Genomic DNA, 18,168 nt, shown 5'->3' with positions numbered 1-18,168 from the left:
CCCCCTATTCCCACAGCACCACCTACTTTCAGAGCAGCAGGTCCACCCTGGACCCTCACCTGTTTCTGTCCCTCCCCACCATGATGCCCCTGAGCAGGTGCCCTCAGAGCTGAGTGTGGCCCTGCCTGTCCCCAGCCTGCCATGTGCCCCGCGGGGCCATGGGCCACCTGCCTGCACGATGCTGTGGCCCTCAGGGATGTCCTCGGGGACGCTGGCCTCATAGCTGCTCTGCAGAAAGATGGGCCGGTTGTCATTCACGTCCAGGACGGTGACGAACACGGTGGCTGTGCCCGTGCGCCGCTTCCCCACGGGGCCGTTGTCTGAAGGAGGTGGAGGAGGACAGGTGTTAGTGGCCGCCCTGGAGCAAGCTTCCTGGGCCTGTGCACACTCCCGGGCGCCAGCCAGAGATGCGCCCTGTCCCATCCCACCCACGCTGGCCTCTTCCTTTCTAGGCAAGACCGACAGTAACAGTATCTAATCTTTAGAGAAGGCCACGCGCCAGGCAGTGCTCCAACCCCTTCAGTCCTCACAGTGACCCTGTGATGTAGACACTGTCATTATTGTCCCCACTTCACAGAGGAGGCGACTGAGGCACTCAAGTGGATTGAATGGTGGCTCCCATGGGAACCTGTGAATGTTAATTTATTTGGAACAGGGGCTTTTGAAGATGTAATTATATTAAGGATCTTGAGACGAGATTATTCTGGATTATCGGGGGTGGGCCACAAATCCAATGACAAGTGTCCTCAGTGGAGAAAGGCAGAGTGCAATCTGAGAGAGGAGACGGAGGCAGAGACCGGGCTGACAGATGCAGCCACAGCCAGGGACACCTCTAGACGCCAGGAACTGGAGGAGTCAAGAAGGATTCTCCCCCAGAGCCTTTGGAGGAAGGGCAGCCCTGCCAGCACCTTGACTTTGAACTTCTGTCCTCCAGAATCACGAGAGAATAAATTTCTGTTGTTTTAAGCCACCGAGTATGTGGTAATTTGTTACAACAAACCTAGAAACGGATACAGGCAGTAAGAGTAAAACGTCAAATGCTGTCAGGGCCAGGCGGGTAAGGTGCCCACCTGGGTGCGCCTGCCTCAAGGGGCTGCTGTCCTCGGCTCCAGTCCACAGTTGACAGGCAGACTGTGGGCCCAGGGACACCAGATCTTTTGATTTCTCAAGAGAAACCAAACATCTGAAGTTTTTAAAATAAAGTCTTCTGGCTTTTAAATGTTTACAACTAATTGTCATTCCCTATAAAACACTGGGTGGGTCAAACAACCACGCTGCAGGAGAGCTTGGCCCGGGGGCTTCTGCATTCAGGGACACGGGCTCTGCTTGGCCTCAGCCCGAGGTATCCAGGGACTCTGCCCCTCCAGTTCCGTGCAGGTCCCTCCCCGGGCTGGGGAGGTGGTGGGGACAGGAGCCTTGGCTCAGCCCCAGGGGCAGCTCCTGGGCTGTTCTCCCTGGCGGGAGGAGCTGGTGCTCAGTGCTGCGTGTCCAGGCAAGAACAGTCACCCAGGGAGGAGCACAGGCAGCTGGAGTTGGCTGGGGACCAGGGGTGACTCCATCTGTCTTCCCTGGGCCAGCTGACCACACACGCTGGAGTGCTGTCACCTACCCGGGGGACGTCTTGTCGCCCTCCTAAACACCTCTCCAGACCAGCCCCCCACCACCCTGAGGGTTCTGCTCACTTGCTCTGGCTGGGTCAGTGTGAGCAGGGAGGCCCCCCTCCTGCCAGCCAGTGCCTGAGGCACAGGGTAGACTCAGGGGGTGACAGCTCTCCAGAGGGTGGGGTGGCCGCCCCAGGATGGGAGGAGAGCAGGGGAGGGGCATCTGGGGCATGAGTGGGCTGGGAGGGACAGCTGGCTGGGAAGAGTGAGGCATAGAGAGCTCGGCCCCTTCTCACCCAGAGCTCACTGCAAACATGAAATCGGTGCTCTGGGGAGGGCCTGGGCGCCTGGGGGACCCCGGCTTCATCAAACCCTTCTCCAGGCCGGGCGCGGTGGCTCACGCCTGTAATCCTAGCACTCTGGGAGGCCGAGGTGGGCGGATCGTTTGAGCTCAGGAGTTCGAGACCAGCCTGAGCAAGAGCGAGACCCCACCTCTACTAAAAATAGAAAGAAATTATATGGACAGCTAAAAATATATATAGAAAAAATTAGCCGGGCATGGTGGCGCATGCCTGTAGTCCCAGCTACTCGGGAGGCTGAGACAGGAGGATCGCTTGAGCTCAGGAGTTTGAGGTTGCTGTGAGCTAGGCTGACGCCACGGCACTCACTCTAGCCTGGGCAACAGAGTGAGACTCTGTCTCAAAAAAAAAAACAAAAAAAAAAAACAAAAAAAAACCCTTCTCCAGAGCCCTCAAGAGCTCCCTGCTGCCCAAAGACCAAAGGCTAAACTTTTAGAATCTACCTCAACGTTTAGGCCTCCACGAGGGTAGGCCATACCATGGGCCAGCTGCCGCACACACACACACACACACATACACGCACACATGCACATGTACACACACACACACGCACACACACGGTTCTATCCCACCTCCAGGCCCTTGCATGAGCTGGTGCCTCTGCCTGAAACGCCCTCCCTGTTTCTCTAGTACTGAAACCTCACGTGGCCTTCAAGGCTGTGCCTGGCACCCCCTGTTTCTGCCCATCGGCATTACCTACTCTCTCCCGGAACGTCATGCCCTGAACGTCCCGGAGGACCCTCCTTTCCTGACTCTGAGGCCTGGGATTCTGGGCAGGTGGGACTGCCTGCGGCTCCAGGGATGGGCACGTGACTTAGGTGACAGGCACTGGGCCAGGACGGAACCAATCAGAGCTAATCTGAGGGCTTCTGCGGGGGAGACTGGGAAAGAGACTGTCTTCCCTGCTGCTGCGCCTGGACCTGAGAGGATGTAAAGGCGGGGCTGCGGCAATGATTTAGCACACGGGAGGCAGAGCCAGCCAACGCAGAGAATGAGGCCTGATTGCATCACCTGGGCCCTGAGTCCAGCCATACCTGAAGCTAGATCTCCCAGGGCACTGGTTTTGTGAGCCCATATTGCTGAAGTCAGTTTATTTTATTTTTAAATTTGAAACTAAGAGTCCTGATGACTCAACGGCACTTCCAGATGCCACTTCCTCCAGGAAGGCTTCCTTGACCTCTCCCCCCTCCATGCTTTCACCACTCTTTCTGCCCAATACTCTGTCATCCTTCTCCCTTTCTACTTTGTGTTGCCTGGTTTTGCAGTGAGTTGCCTGCACGTGGGTCCCCCGCCGTGTAGCCCCCGCCTTACCATCCTAGCATCTCGCATGTAGCACCGAGCAGCAAGCCTCATGCCCAGCAAGCAATCAGTGATATTTGGTAAGTGTCTGGTGGCCCCTTCTCCACTGGTGTCGGGGCAGAGTTCAGCCTTTGGCTCAAGGCCTGGCTCCTGGAAGGGCACCCCATGTGACCTCTGCCCAGAATCACCGTGTCGGTAGTGTGCGGGGCAGGCTGGCACGTACCGATGGCCTCGAGAATGAGCGTGTACGCGGCTGTGGTCTCCCGGTCCAGGCTCACCACCGTCCTCACGACGGCGTCGCGGTAGCCCACGCTGAACTTCCCATCCACGTTTCCACCTGTGGGCCAAGGAGAAGGAAGCTTTGGGTTGGGAGACAGCTCCTGGCCAGGGGAAGCGGGTGGCACCCGACTCTGCTCCTGACTGGGATGCGCTGCAGGTGTCCGGGAGTGGACGGCTGTGCTGTCAACTCAGCCCTGCCCGAGGGGCTCTGACGAGAGTATGGGCCAGGTGGGCTCAGGCGGGGGCGCTGGATGCGTGGAGTAAGTGTCTAACATTTACTGAGCACCTACTGTGTACCAGGCACTTCATATGGATGGTTTCATCTAGTCTCCACCTCACAGAGAGCAGACACGATCCTTTAGTGAGGTTTCTGTGCTGCTCTGAGCTTCCCTCGTGTGCTGACACCGAGAACCTGTCCTACAGAAGTGTCTGAGCAGTTCGCCTGCCCTGGGGCCTTTATATGTGGCTGAGGACTCTGGGGTCGACTGAGCATTCTCCAGGCCCCTCACCTTGGGCCTGGGGAGGGCTGGGCCGAGTGGGGACTCATGGAGGCTCCACAGAGGGAAGAGTAAAGGCAGGTGGACAGGAGACAGGTGCCACTGAATCTTCCTGAGTTCTGGGACAGGTACAAGTGCAAGGGTCTCTTCTCCGGGGTGGATGGGAGCCAGGAAAGGACTCCAGGAACGGTGCGGGAGACCCCTCTCCCGCCAGCTGGCGGGCAGTGCGGTGTTCTGGGCAGCAGAGGGCATCGCTGCATTAGGTTTGGGGTGAGCCTGGGCCAGGACTCCACGTGGCTCCCTGCAGAACGCACTGCAAAGCTCGGAGCGCTCTCAGCAGGTGAGCAGGAACCCGCCACTTTGGGGTGCTGGGAAGTCCTCTGGGTTCTTCCTTATCCTTACTAATTTGCCCCTGGGGAAAGACCCATGACCCCCAAACCTCCAGTGCTCCCCAATTCTTAAGTACCATCTGCAAGAGACATAACCTTGTTCCGGGGGGACAAGGAAAGAACTAAGATACGAGTAACACCGATAGCTGAGCCACAGGGCTGGGGCCATGTGAGGGGGACTTGGTAACTAAGCATTTTCTAGGGCTGATTTGTGGGCCAGACCGTGAGGAGGTGGCCTGAGGGTGCTGGTCCCTTTAGAGAGGGGAGGGAGAGAAGGATCTGGAGAGGAGAGACTGAGGGCTGAAAGTCACATCGGCTGCAGCAAGCTACGCATGGGTTGTGAGCCACGATTCTGGCTCAGGGGAAAGCTATCAGGGAGGCTGGTGTGCGCACTGCACCAGTGTACGGGCACAGATGCATATACAACATTTGTGTGATGTGGCTGCAGGCAGGTCGTGGACAGAGCAAAGACTGAGCCGATATAATGGCCAAGGGAGAGTTTAAGAATGTAGAAGACTACCCCCCCTCCCTGTTCCACACCTCTCAGGTGTATCAGGGACTGAAAAAGGCTGAGAAGCTGTTCTAATCCAGGAATGACAAATGCATGGCCTGTTTGCCACCACCTACCCATCCTACCACCGTGGCAGACATCACCAATGGATCACGGCTCCCTTTCCACTCTGGAGCCAGGCCATGGCCTCATAATCTGTCTCCACAGCTCTCCAGGTGATAGCTACTCAACATTTTTGAGCTAAAATCATTTCATTTGGGGAGATCTAAAGCATCTGCCTCTGAACAGAGGGGACTTCTCATGAGTAAAGGGTCCCTGGGGAGGAACAGGCCACAATCTTCTAGTCATAGCTTTGTGACCCTGACTTGGGGGGCATGGGGGTCAGGGCTCCTCCGCAGGAGGCACTGGCTCCACCTCCCTCCAGAAAGAATCTTGGTAGATCCTCCCCCATCTCTGCGGCCAACAGATTCAGGGGTCCCCAGGGAGCCCGACCAGTGCGATCCAGCTGTGAAGCCCAGAGCGCATCTTCAGAGGGGCTAGAGGCGGATGGTGGAGACTTGGCCTCCTTCCCACGCTCCCCTGCTCTACACCTGGGAGGGGTGGAGGGGTGGAGCCAGGGCCCCGGGGGGCCCGAGTGGAGGTGGGGGCAGGACCTGTGATGAAGTAGCTGAGCTCCGCATTGAGGCCCACATCATTGTCCGTGCAGTTCAGCCAGACCACCCGGAAGTCACGCGGCACGTCCTCGGACACGGACACGTTGTACACGGCCGGGAAGAAGGTGGGCGTCTCGTCGTTCACGTCCAGCACTGCAGGGCAGAACGGGAGCCCGGGCTAGGCCTGCGTTCTGCCTCAGACGGCCCAGCTCCAAGCAGTGGCTCAGGCCCCAGACCAAGCGGGACATGAATTTCCAAGGGAGTCATAGGCTCCCAGTGGCACCTGTGTCAGCACCTCCTGGTCATGAGCCCAGGGCCCCCTATGCCCACCAGGCCCAGGACCAAGCTGACCAGAGCTCCAGACCCTCCACTGTCCCTGTTCCCTGGGGGCTTGTTGCTGCTTAAGCTGTCAGAGGGGGGAGAGAGACCCCAGAGCCTCTCTCCAGTACGCGCCTAACAGCGATGAAGGGGACAACAATGCTTATGATAATGACGATGACAGTGACCCTTTGTGAGCTCCTCCCACGTGCCAAGCCCTCGCCAAGTGCTTCCCATCCAGGACCAGGCGTCCCCCCACGGCGTCCTTATGGGGCAGGCATCCTTAGACACGCTGTGTAGCTGAGCAATGGAAGCTCAGGGCAGCCGAGTGACTTGTCCAAAGTCACAGTGACAGAGCGGAGGGCTGCAGGCTTGAGGAGGCCCCTGTGTGTGACGAGGTCTCAGGGAAGGGAGCTGGCTTGGAAGATTTTCCCCCAAACGGTCCAATTTCCTGTAAAGACTTGTTTGTCAGCTCTGCGTGCCAGGCCCCTCGTGCTCAGGCACAGGGGCGTTGGGGTGGCCTTCACGGTGGACTGACCCCACCCACTATGGCTACTCTGCGTGGTATGGCAGGAGAAATGATGGGCTCGTTTGATGACACGGTTTCTGCTAAGCCTTGGAGAAAGGCCCCCCATGGGTCCTCTCTTCTTAAAGACTGGACACACTCCCCGTCTATCGTCCTCAAACCGGCCCCAGGAGCCCACAGGCAAGCCTTGGAACGACAGGAAAGAGAACGCTGGGCTCTCTCTAATCCCTGCCATCCTAGGTCTCCCTGAGGGGTGAGGGAGGCCCGTGCCAGGCTAACCACCCCCCCCCGCCCCTCCCACGCAGGCCGGCAGGAGCCAGGACGGGACAGAACAGGCCTAGCGAACAGGCCACGTCTTGCCCCTTAAGCCTTGCACATACTTCCCCAGGGTTACTCCTGGCCCTCTGGCAGCAGCTCATATCCCCACCTGGTCCCGAAAGTTAAAGACACATCCAGAGTGGATAAGAAACAGTACCCCACCCTGCACCAAGAGAAGGCAGAGCCAGGGGGATGAGGGATCTTAGGGAGTCTGGGAATCCCAGCTGCCTTCTTCCCAGGGCGATGCCCTTCCACTGCTGACCCAGGCGCCCCACACCCATGGGAGGGGAAGTCTTTCCACATGCAAACAACAACTCTGGCCTTCCAACGAGGACAGAGGGCCCTGCAGCCTCCCCCGCCCGCTCATGACCCCGAGAGTCCCAACCCTGCTCAAACCCTCTCTGCTGCTGCCGGGATCAGGAGCTAAGAGGACCTTGGCAGTGGGTCCAGGCCACTGCCCCTGGGCTCTGGGGCACTGAAGGCAGGGGCCGGGTGGGGAGAAGGCTCCGCTGCCGTTGTTAACTTGGGGGAGACAGGGAAGGTCTGCTGTGTTGAATGGCTCCAGTTGTGGAGGGCCCCCCATTAGCAAGGGAGCCTGTGCCCACAACTCCGGCAGACAGCGTGGGCTCCCTGCCCCGCCCGGCACTGCCCCAGGCCCGCGCCTGCGCGCTCCGCACAGAGCAGGCGCACCCCGTCCTCTCACCGCGGATGGTGAGCGTGCTGGTGGAGCTCTTGGTGGGCGTGCCCGCGTCGCTGGCCACTACCCGCAGCTGGTACTCGGCGATGCGCTCGCGGTCCAGCTCGGTGGTGGTGACCACCACGCCGCTGCTGCTGTTGATGAGGAAGTCCATGCGGGGCACGCCCACCTGCATGCGGTAGGACACCAGCCCGTTCAGGCCCTCGTCCAGGTCGATGGCCACCGCCTGAGGGAGAGGAGGGGCAGCGTGAAGAGTGGGGACACCAGGACTGATGCTTCTCCCTGAGAGGAGCCCCTCCTCCCTGCCGACCCACACTTGGCTGCAGCCAGACACACCTGCTCCCCTCTGAGCCTCAGGCCAGGCCACCGTCCCCAACACACCCTCCCAGAGGCTCTCTAAGGGGGCAGCGTGTCAGAGGAAAGCCATCCAGACGCCCTCGGGTCCAGATGTACTGAGGCCAAGGTTAGAATGGAGAAGGGACTTTTTAGACCAAGGGTGCAGCTCCCCACAGCCTTCCCCCTTTATACTCCGCTCTCCCTGTTAGGAAGCCCTCCCAGATTTGCTGCAGCGGGCTGCGGACCCTCCGAACTCTCCAGTGTTCAGCAGTCTTCCACCACCCTCCAGCCCTTCCAGTGCTGGCTTGGAGCAGCTGCTACAGCTTACAGCCCCCTTCAGTTTCCTGGAGCTCAGCTGCACAGAACGCTCAGGTAACAGGCTTCCCTCCCCCTGCTCGGTTTTGATTTGTAAGACAACAGCAAAAGTAAGATGATAGTAATATCGATGGTTATTTTTTAAAAGTCACTTGAGGATTTCATCATTGCCTAACACAGCCATGTGAGGCCACGTGCAGGCAAGGCCCCTCCTGCCCCTCCAGTGCCCATCAGAGGTCGCCCAGCTCATACCCTCAAAGTGTCACAGGCGCGGATTCAAGACATTTGGGGAAAACGTGTAGCAAGTTAAAAATAAGAGCTTTGGATTGCGCCAAGGCTCCCAGGATTGGCAGATAAGGGCAAAGTCCTGTGGTCTGACTCACATCCGACAGACTGGACAAGAGGATGCCCAGGCTCAGCTTGAACGCTCTCCAGGACAGGGGGCTCACTACTTCTACTTTTTGCACACAGCTCTACTCCCTGGAGAAGGTTCTGCACATCCTGCAGAAATCTTTGTCGGTGGAGGTTCTGGATGGGGCCAGGGAGCCACACGGCTCAAGTCAGCACCCCTGTCCTGCAGCTGAAGACAGCGTTCAAGTTGAACACTCCCTGCTGCTTCAGCCACCTTCCATGACTCGGAGCCACCTCCTCCGTGAGCTCAGAAGTCGCGCGGGTGGGCGTCTCTTCCCTCACTGTCTGTGTGCCCCAGAGAACTGGGTTTGGGGGTTCGTCTGCTCTCACCCCGCCCCTCTCCCGTTTGCGGACTCTCCCTAGGGGACTGGTTGCCGCTCCCTGGATGGCAGCGCCCCCTGCTGGGAATTTGGGGAGAATGTTCTTCTGGAGAGAATGAATGCTCTGGGGACCAGAGAACGCTATTAATCTCCTTTTACACATGAAGAAACTGAGGCACAGCGGGCCTGTGGGGCACCACCAAGGTTACCCACTCTGGCATCCCGACAAACAACCCTGTCTTCTTCGAATGGGAATGGGCGACCCCATCGTCTGTAGGGTTAAACCCTCATGGCAGACACTCAATGAACACAGCAGCTACCGTGTATTTCCTGCAGTGCAAGCGCCAGGTTGTTTCACGTGTATATCTGATTGAATCCCTACAGCACAGCCAGGCAGGTACTATTATCATCTCCATTTCACAGGGGAGAAAACTGAGGCTCAGAGAGGTTAAGTAGTTTGCTGCAGGTCACACAGCACACCGGTGGTGGAGTTGGGATCTACACCCATATTGGTTGGACTCCAAAGTCTGTGCTCTTCACCATGAGGGTCTTCTGGTGTTTCTACATGGCCCCTGGTAGGGCGTCACCTCCCCTAACTCAGCACCTTCAGGGTCTTCCTGACTAGAAGGATGATGGAACAGGAGGCAAAGGGGCCAGGTTCAAGGTCAGGCCCTACCTCTTCTTGGCCACAGGGACTTGGGCAAGTCTCTTTAAAGTCTCCTACAAAGTGGGGAGGGTCTCATCCACTGCAGGGAGCTGCCCTGGGGCTTACGCGAGGGCATGGGCAAGGGGCATAGCCACACAGGGAAGGTGGACTTCACTGGTCTGGCTTCCTTTATATTCTAGAATCACCTGCAGGCTTGGGGCATTGAAGGTCTTGGGCCAGACCTCCATATCAGGCCCTGAGAAACTTTCCAACTAGGCTTCCCAGAATTCTTTGCCTCCTTCTCCTTCTCCTTCCCCTCCCCCTCTCCAAGACCCAGCTCAAGCCCTCCTCCTCCAGGAAGCCTTCCCAGACCACCCCAGCCACTGGCGAGCTCTCACAGCACGGGCTCCTCATGCCTGGTGGGGCTTGTTTGCATACTCTCTGTGGCCACGGGGCTAGGCACCTACGGGCACACACTGCCCACTTGTTGGCTGGTGGGGGGGACAAGCTGAGGGAGACTCACTTGGTAGACGGAGACCCCTGCAGGGGTCCCTTCGAGCACCTCGGCCACAAAGGGCAGGTTCTGAAAGGTGGGGTCATTGTCATTGAGGTCCAAGAGGTTCACAAACACCGTGGCACTGCTGGTGGCTCTCAGAGGGGGGCTGCCACCTGCGGAGAATGGGGAGCGAGAGGGGGCCGAGGAGAGGGTAAGCCAGGTGCAAGAGGAAAGGGACAGGGAGGAGGGTGAGCGGGGAGAGGGCGACAGAGCACTTCCATCCTGACGGCCCCCCAGGAAGCAGCCTGGGCCTGGCACCCCCGCCCCAGGTCCTCCGCCCCCTCGGGGTGCTCTGTGGGATTGCAACCCGGACGTGGGTATTACTCCTAGTGACCAGACACAGCCCTTCTGGGTGGGCCCAGGACCCCCAGAGGACCAGTCACTGGGGGACGCCCACAGGCCCGAGTCAAAGGCCACAGCCCAAGGTGTGCGGGGCTGTGAGGGGTGCGGGGGTCCGTACAGTCAGTGACAGAGACGACGATCTTGCGCATTAGCTCCGCCTCGTGGGGGTCGGGGTTCTCCCGGTCCAGCATGACGTGGGTGGTGCGGATCTTGCCCGTGGTGCTGTTGAGGCTGTAGAACTTGTTGGGCGGCTGGATGCTGTACACCAGGGTGCCGTTCTCGCCCAGGTCCGGGTCCACAGCCACCACCTGCCCGCGACACAGGCCCCGTCACTGAGCCCAGCCCAGGGAGGGTGCCTTTGGGTCTGCCCGGGGTTATGTGAGCTCACACACTGGTCCCAGGCACCCCTGGCTTAGGCCCAGGAAGTGGGCCTCCCTCCTGGCCCCAGCAACAGGGTCTGAGGCAGGAGGTTCGGACAACGAATGAGCAGTGGAAGCCCTGTGCTCTCTGGCAACACCCGTGAGCTCTGACCACAGGCAAGTCCCTTTCTCCAGTTAATCCCAGGCCCCCGCTCTGTAAGAGTGGGGGTGGTAACCCCGCCTTGCCACTGGCGCACCCGACAGCACCCAGCACACACCTGCACACAGCAGGCACCCACTGTCTCAGGAGCGCCAGGTCATCTCCACCTACTTTGTCAACAACCCTATGAGGCAGAAACCTGTAATTATACCCATTTCACAGATGAGGCTCAGTGAGGCTCCCAAGGTCTGGCGGCCAGGAAGCGGCAGAGCTGGGACTCTACCCGCTACACAGCACCGCAGCACGGCTTTGTGTCCTTCCCCTCCAAACATGCAGGGTGACATGTCCATGGGCTCTGGGAGAGCAGGGGCCCCCAGCAGGTCCCTGACCATGGGACTCTCCAGAGTGGGGGCTGGGAAGGGCTGTGGAGTCCCTGTACCCTTGGCTGAGCTTTTGAAAGGATTTGAAGCCCTGGATTTTGGAGACTGGGTTCCTCTTTATCCAACCCTCTCCTCCTTCCTTTGGAGCTTTTGACTGTGAGGGGATTTGAAAAGAACTGGCCCCTGTGACCCCAGGGATGACAGGGCATGGAGAGGAGCCATGGGCTGGGCCCCAGCTTGGAAGGTGGGACCCAGCAAGTTGGGACAGTCATGGGGCTGGGAGGAGGGGCAGAGGAGGGACAGGGCTGAGCCTCCCTGCAAGGGAGAAACACTCCTGGGCAGACGCTCTGGCCCCCTCAACTCTCCACCCACCTCCTGGCCCCACTTATAAGCCCCCACCCCATGAAGGGACCAATGCTCAGTGCTGTCCCAGCCACAGTCTGCTGTCCCTTAGGTTCCCAGATCCTGGCAAAGGACCATCTGAGATCTCCGAGGGCTCCTTGTCCTTGCCGAGGTCCCCTGTGCCTGACAATGCCCTGCTCTGTTGGGGGAGCTCTCTAACCAGCCACCAGGGGAAAGCAGAGCCCAGAGAGGCACAGGCCAGACTCAAGGTCACACAGCACCTGCCTTGAAGCCGACCCAGCCTGGAGGGTCCTCGAGGACCAGGACAGCAGCAGCCCTCACCCCTAGCTCACCGCCCCCACCAGAGGTGGACAGATCAATGGGGGGAGGTGACCACAGTCCCTAGGGCCTCATCAGGACAGTGTCATTCTTAACTCCAGGACACTTGGTGATGACAGCTCCTTCATCTTACTTGATGTGGGGCCTTTTGTGCTGTGGCAGCAGAATCTGTCCCTCCTCTGGCTTAATCCCCAGCTGGAGGTGTCTCTGGGGCCACCAGACCAGAACAGACAGATGGGCTCCGTGGCTGAAAAAGCCTATCTGCCCCCTCCCTGGGCCCCAGGGAGGCCGGCGAGAGACGCCCACGCAGGGGCGGAAGCCTGCACCACCCTAGGCCCGCTTCTGCCTCGGAGAGGTGGGAGGCAGCCCCCGACCCACCTCACACTGCTCTGCCCACCCCTCTCTGCTCCCAGCCTTGCAGCACCAAGGGAGAGGGAAGAGGTGATCCCTGCCCTCATCATGCTGTGGGCATGTTGCCTCAGTTTCCCCAGCCTCCATAAAGGGGACCCCCCCATGCTGCAAACAGGAAATGGGGCTTTTAGGCACTCCAGGCATAACTCAAATCAGGCAAAGTCATTTTACTGATGGACAAGGAAGACCAGCTCCCCTACATTTCTGCAATGCTTCTCTCATCAGTTAGAGGAGTGAGAGATTTTTTATACCCATTTTCTGGATGGAGAAACTGAGGTATGGAGCAGTTAAATGACCTATTCCAGGTCAGCAGCCTGTTGCTGAACATGCTGAGATCAATTTCCCCTTGGAGGGGCCTCCACTTCTCTCCCTTTTGCCTGACCTGCCGCCTGTGCCAGAGAGTGCCTGGGGCAGCTGCTTCCAAGTGGCCCTGGTTTGCGGGTGGGCACTGGTCTCGGGCCTCTCGGCCCACTGCCTGGTCACAGGGTGGGTTGGGGGCTCGGAGTGGGGGCTGCGACCCCTCCTGCAGGCTCCCTGCTGGGCAATTCTGTAGAATCTCACCACTTTCCCCTCATTTATTTTCCATTTCACGCTCGTCATTTTTCTCCTGGCCTGACGGGGAATAATTCTCTCCCTCTCCCCTCTCCTTTATTTTGCTGGAGGGCTTTGAAAGGCTCTAAATCAATGCCCATCAGCCAGGTCCTTGAAGGAGGCTGCAGGAGCCAGGAGGGAGACTGGACCAAAATCTCACTGGCAGAGAGTGCACGGCTGGCCAGGGGGACGTCCTGGGTGCCCACGTGCCAGGCCATACCTGGCCCACACAGATGCGCACACCCCAACTCCGAAGGCACCCGAATACAGGCACACGTGGGCACACACTTGTCCGCACACAGGCTCTGAAAAGGCCCTGGGATCGCCCTGTGCCTCAGGCTCCAGGGGCTGTGGCCAGCGCCCCTTCTAGAAGGAGCCCTTGGGAAAGTCCTGGGCCACACACGCTAGATTCCTTTGACAAGGCAGACCCAGCCCCGGCCTGGCAGAGCCGGGTGGGGAGGGGAGGAAAGGTTAGATATTCAGCAGCTGAACAAGCCCTCAACAGTAAATATTTTGAACACCTACAATGTGCCTGGCACTGTGCTAGGCAGTGTGGTTCACAGGGAACAAGACAGATGGGATTCCAATATCCAACATGATGATGATGATGATGATGACTGCTACCATGCATTGATCATGCACCACGCACCAGTGCTTTCTATATTTTGGCTCATTCGAGTACGGACCACAACTCTATCAGGTGGGACCTCATACTAACCCCATTTTCTTTTTTTTTTTTTTTTGAGACAGAGTCTCACTTTGTTGCCCGGGCTAGAGTGAGTACTGTGGCGTCAGCCTAGCTCACAGCAACCTCAAACTCCTGGGCTCAAGCGATCCTCCTGCCTCAGCCTCCCAAGTAGCTGGGACTACAGGCATGCGCCACTATGCCCGGCTAATTTTTCTATATATATATTTTTAGTTGTCCATATAATTTCTTTCTATTTTTAGTAGAGATGGGGTCTCGCTGTTGCTCAGGCTGGTCTCGAACTCCTGACCTTGAGCGATCCACCCGCCTCGGCCTCCCAGAGTGCTAGGATTACAGGCGTGAGCCACCGCGCCCGGCCTAACCCCATTTTCTAGATGAGAAGATTGGAGCACAGAGAGGTTAAGTAGCTTGCTCAAGGTCACACAGCTGGCAAGTGCCCATGCGGGGGCAGCAGAGAGCACCCACCAGAGAGCCTAAGAGGGCTGTGCAGATGGCCCAGGGTAGTGGTTTTGAGACCTGGCCCTGAGCTGGAAGGAATTCCCCCACCAGGGGCTTTGAAAAATCAGATTTTTCTTCCCTAGAATGCTGGTCTCCATTTTCCACATCCCTCACCCCTGCCCTGCGCCACTGGACTCTCTGGGAGGGGACACCCCTACTCCGGTGGAGAGCCAGTCAGATCTTGCACACGTGGAAAGGTGGACAGGACAGGTGTGACGGCCAACCCCTTCCTCCCTGTCTTTGACCTTCCTTCCAGGTTGACCCCCTCTCCTACCTAGACCCAGGTGGGCCTGGCCACTACTGGGCGTGGTTGATGAGGGGCAGGATGGGGAGGGCAGGCATCACCAGCCCAAGGTTACTGGATGAAAAATTTGCCCGAGTTCTCCAGTTCCTCAGGACCTGGGCCACATGCCAAGGCACCCTCTGAGCCAGCACAGGAATAAGGACTGGGCCAGGTAATTTTCTAATCCCTTGCCTCAAAGTCAGACAGACCTGGGTTCGAGTCTCGACACCACCTCTTACTTGCTCTGCAAACTTGGGCAAATCCCTTGAACTCTGAGTCTCCATCTCCTCCACAGTGAGATGGGGGCAGAATCCCCCTGCCACGTGGGATTATTACGGGGATGGGAGAGAACTCACGAGAAGCCCCTGGCCCCGGGTGGGGCATGTCCCCGGTGTTCAGTTAATGGGCTGGCATGAGCTGTCAGGGTTCATGTCCATCTCGGGGCTGGGTTGGTGGCAGTGGGGCTGGCCATTTGGAGACTAGCCTCCCCAGATGAGGCCACATGGGACGCCAGGGTGGGAGGAGGAGAAGGCTTATAAATGTCACTCTCAGAGCTGAGCAGATCAAGTGGGCACCCGACCCTGGCTTTCCTGAGCTTGCCCATGACACTGGTCTCCAATTTGGATGCCCGGTGGCTTTGGCTATGTCTCCCCTCTGCAGCCCAAGTCACATCCCTGCACACAGTCACCTCGACTTATGTGCACACAACACACACAGGGGCCTGTGCAAACCTGGCAAATCCCATGCTAGAAAGTTCCTGGGGTGAACTTCAAGCCCCCTGCTGGGGCAGCCTTGAGGTCCAGCCTGTGGGGGAGCTGACCCTGGCTGGTGGACGCAGTGACGGGGTGGTGAAGGAAAGGCACTGGGGTAGGACTACAGCCTGTACCATTTGAGGGTGGGGGCCCTCCTGAGAGGGTGGCCAGAGTCCCGCAGTCTAGGGCACGTGCGGCTTACAAGCCAAAGCAGCCCTAGCTCCCCTGCCACTGTCCTTTGATGAAGCCTGGAGCCTGCTGACACTGGAGGCTGGGTGAGGGCTTTCCCTCAATCTCTGACCGCCTTTCACCACGCAAGAGAGCTTCCAGAACGTCAGGTCCATCAGCCCCACATGGGCAGGCCCGCAGGGCACGTCCGCTGCCCACCGCACCTACCGTGGTCACGTCGGAGTCGGGAGGCGTCATCTCCACCAGGTTGATGTAGTAGGGGGCATCCTTCCAGGTGGGGTGGTTGTCGTTGATGTCCAGGAGGGTGATGTTCACCTGTGGAGCCACAAGGGGCGCTGTGGGACGCACCCAGCTGAGATGGCCCAGGCAGGGCAGGGCCCCCAGCGGGTGGCACTCAGATGCCCGCCTGCCATCTCTGCATTGACTCCACCAACTCTGGGAGCCTCGGGCAGGGCCTGGGCTTTCCAGGACAGGAGCAAGAGGAATGGATGCGATGACCCAGAAATCCTTGCTGCAACCTGAGACTTTTCCCATGCCACCCCAGTCTCGGTTGAAGATGACTGACAGGGTGAGGGATCACATGGAATCCCCGAGCTTTCCGGTCTCAGCTAAAGCCAAGCAATTTCCCTGCTCACCTGCCACTAGGTGAATTATTTAGGGGGCTCCTATTCCTACTAGCAGGGGCCTCTCCTGACAGGGGAGGGCACTGGGGACTTTTCTGCCAAGCCCCAGGCCAAGTGATACCGTCCCCAGCCCCTCCGGCTGGGCAGTGATGGGGGTGGCTGTGGCGGGCAGGGGGAGGTCAAGAGACAGGTTCCGAGGAAGAGCCAAAACCCCAAACGGGGGATGAGAAGGAGAGGTGACTCTAGTGGCCTGTCAGCAGTCCTGCCCCTCACTCCCCATTGCCCTCTGCAGCCAAGAGCACATTCAGGCCCCTACGTTCCCTCCTCTAGCTTTCTACTCTCCGGGCGCAGTGGCGGGACAGGTGACGAGACCACGGATGGGGGCTCTGGGCCTCCACCGGTCCTACTACCTCACGGTAGGGAAACTGAGGCAAGGGCTGGCTGGGCAGTGACAAGGTCCCAGAGACCCTCCAGGGCCCCGCTTCCCGCCCCGGGCTGCTCTTCCTGGCAGGAATGCCACTTCTGTTTCTGGCAGGTGCCAAGGCAGGGAGGGAACAGTGGGGAGCGTGCCTTCTGCCACCTGCCCAGGTGGCCTTGTGGGGCAGGAGAGAAAGTATTTCATTTTGCTCCTCCTGAGTGCCCCACATCCCAGGTGGCAAGGGCCTCCTTCCCTACAGCTGTGGTGACCCCCAGGCTGACCTCTGCTGAGGACAAGTTGGCACCTGCCATCTCACTCACTCCCACAGTGCTCAGGACACAGGGGCCCACAGGCCCAAGGGGGCAAGTTGGAGATGAGCTGGGAACGGTGGCCGGGGACACGGGAGGGGTGGGCACTCACGGTGGCGATGCCAGTTTTCTGGTTGTGGCCCACACCCCCATCCACTGCCCGGACGATGAGGATGTACTCAGACTTGATCTCTCGGTCCAGCAGAGACGTGGTGGTGATCTCCCCTGCCGGAGGGGCAAGAGCGTGCGTGAGAGGGTTTGGCCCGGGGAGGGGGCGCGGGGCGGGAGCATGCCCAAGACACGTTAGCAAGCTGCAGTCACCTGGCGGCGTGTGCATGTTGGGGACGTGGTGTTCACAGAGGGTGAGGGGGAAGCACCCGGGCCTTGAGCCAGTTCCCTGGACCCGGGCACTCTCACCCCGTGCGGAGGAAGTGCTGCATCTGGTAAGCTGGGGACTGCAGGCCCACCAGGGGAAAGGCTGGAGAACAGGGCAGGAGGGCCTTGAACTCAGTCCCGGGGGACCTCTTGCCTAGACTTTTGACATTGTCTTCCAGGCTTTACCGCCTGGAACTAGTTACTTAAATCCTCCGTGCCTCAGTTTCCTCATATGGTCAAAAGGGAACAATAATAGGACCTACCTCATAGGGCTGCTATGGGATTAATTTAGTTAATATATGGAAATCTCAGAACAGTGCCCAGCACTGTTTATTTATATAGTCACAGAAATACGACAGGAAGGAGAAACACCAAGTGGTTCACGTGTGTTCTCACCTGTGACTCATTACTGGACAGTCCGACCTACGGTGCATTGAGAATTCATAGTTCCAAACTAATTTCCTAATTACCCGGTGAATGGCATAATTATATGGCCTTAAAATTTTTTTAGCATGTAAATAAGTTATTCTGCTAAATATGAACAGTTAAACCACATTTTTTGTCAGCCCATGTTTGACGTTTCTTTGTATGTTAGCGTAACTGAAATGCGGATGTCACCTGGTAGTGACGTGCTGGTATATGTTTGACAACCGGCTCCCCAAAAGAAAAAAAAGCCATTTGCTCATGTCCACGGTGTAAATACCCCCTCTAGGGCCCATTTGAGCTACCAAGTGGATGGTATTGAAGATGGAGTTCATGATCAAAAAAGCACACAGTTGGTGCTTGGGAGCAGGTGTGGGCCAGCATAAGCGTCTTTGGCACCATCGTCACAGCCAGGCCATTTACCATCTCTCATCAGCGTGGGAGAGACAGGGAGACCCAGGTTTGAATTCTGATCATGGCCCTTCCCAGACGCCTGGCCTTGAGAAATTTATTTCATTTCTTTGAGTCTTAGTTTTCTCATCTATAAAACAAAGATTAGTGTGACTTCCAATCAGAGGTGTCGTGAGGCTGAAATAACTACAGGTGAACTCCCAACACTCAGAAAATGAGTGTTTCCT

The 18,168-nt window shown here is 58.2% G+C and overlaps 1 protein-coding gene across 1 annotated transcript in view; it reads right to left on the bottom strand.

Annotated features, from left to right (window-relative positions):
- CDH23 (cadherin related 23) overlaps nt 1-18,168 on the bottom strand; it is a 393,911-nt gene that overhangs the window by 96,648 nt on the left and 279,095 nt on the right. Inside the window, exons 21-28 of the mRNA XM_069460801.1 lie at nt 16,845-16,957; nt 15,591-15,698; nt 10,492-10,681; nt 9,999-10,144; nt 7,454-7,673; nt 5,589-5,741; nt 3,483-3,596; nt 172-320 (exon numbers count right to left, since the gene is read on the bottom strand). Coding sequence (XP_069316902.1) covers nt 172-320; nt 3,483-3,596; nt 5,589-5,741; nt 7,454-7,673; nt 9,999-10,144; nt 10,492-10,681; nt 15,591-15,698; nt 16,845-16,957 — 1,193 coding nt within the window. The remainder of the gene's footprint in view (nt 1-171; nt 321-3,482; nt 3,597-5,588; nt 5,742-7,453; nt 7,674-9,998; nt 10,145-10,491; nt 10,682-15,590; nt 15,699-16,844; nt 16,958-18,168) is intronic.

This window comes from Eulemur rufifrons, chromosome 28 (assembly GCF_041146395.1).
Source record: "Eulemur rufifrons isolate Redbay chromosome 28, OSU_ERuf_1, whole genome shotgun sequence".
NCBI lineage: Eukaryota > Metazoa > Chordata > Mammalia > Primates > Lemuridae > Eulemur > Eulemur rufifrons.
This window is presented reverse-complemented; position numbering and strand designations above follow the sequence as displayed.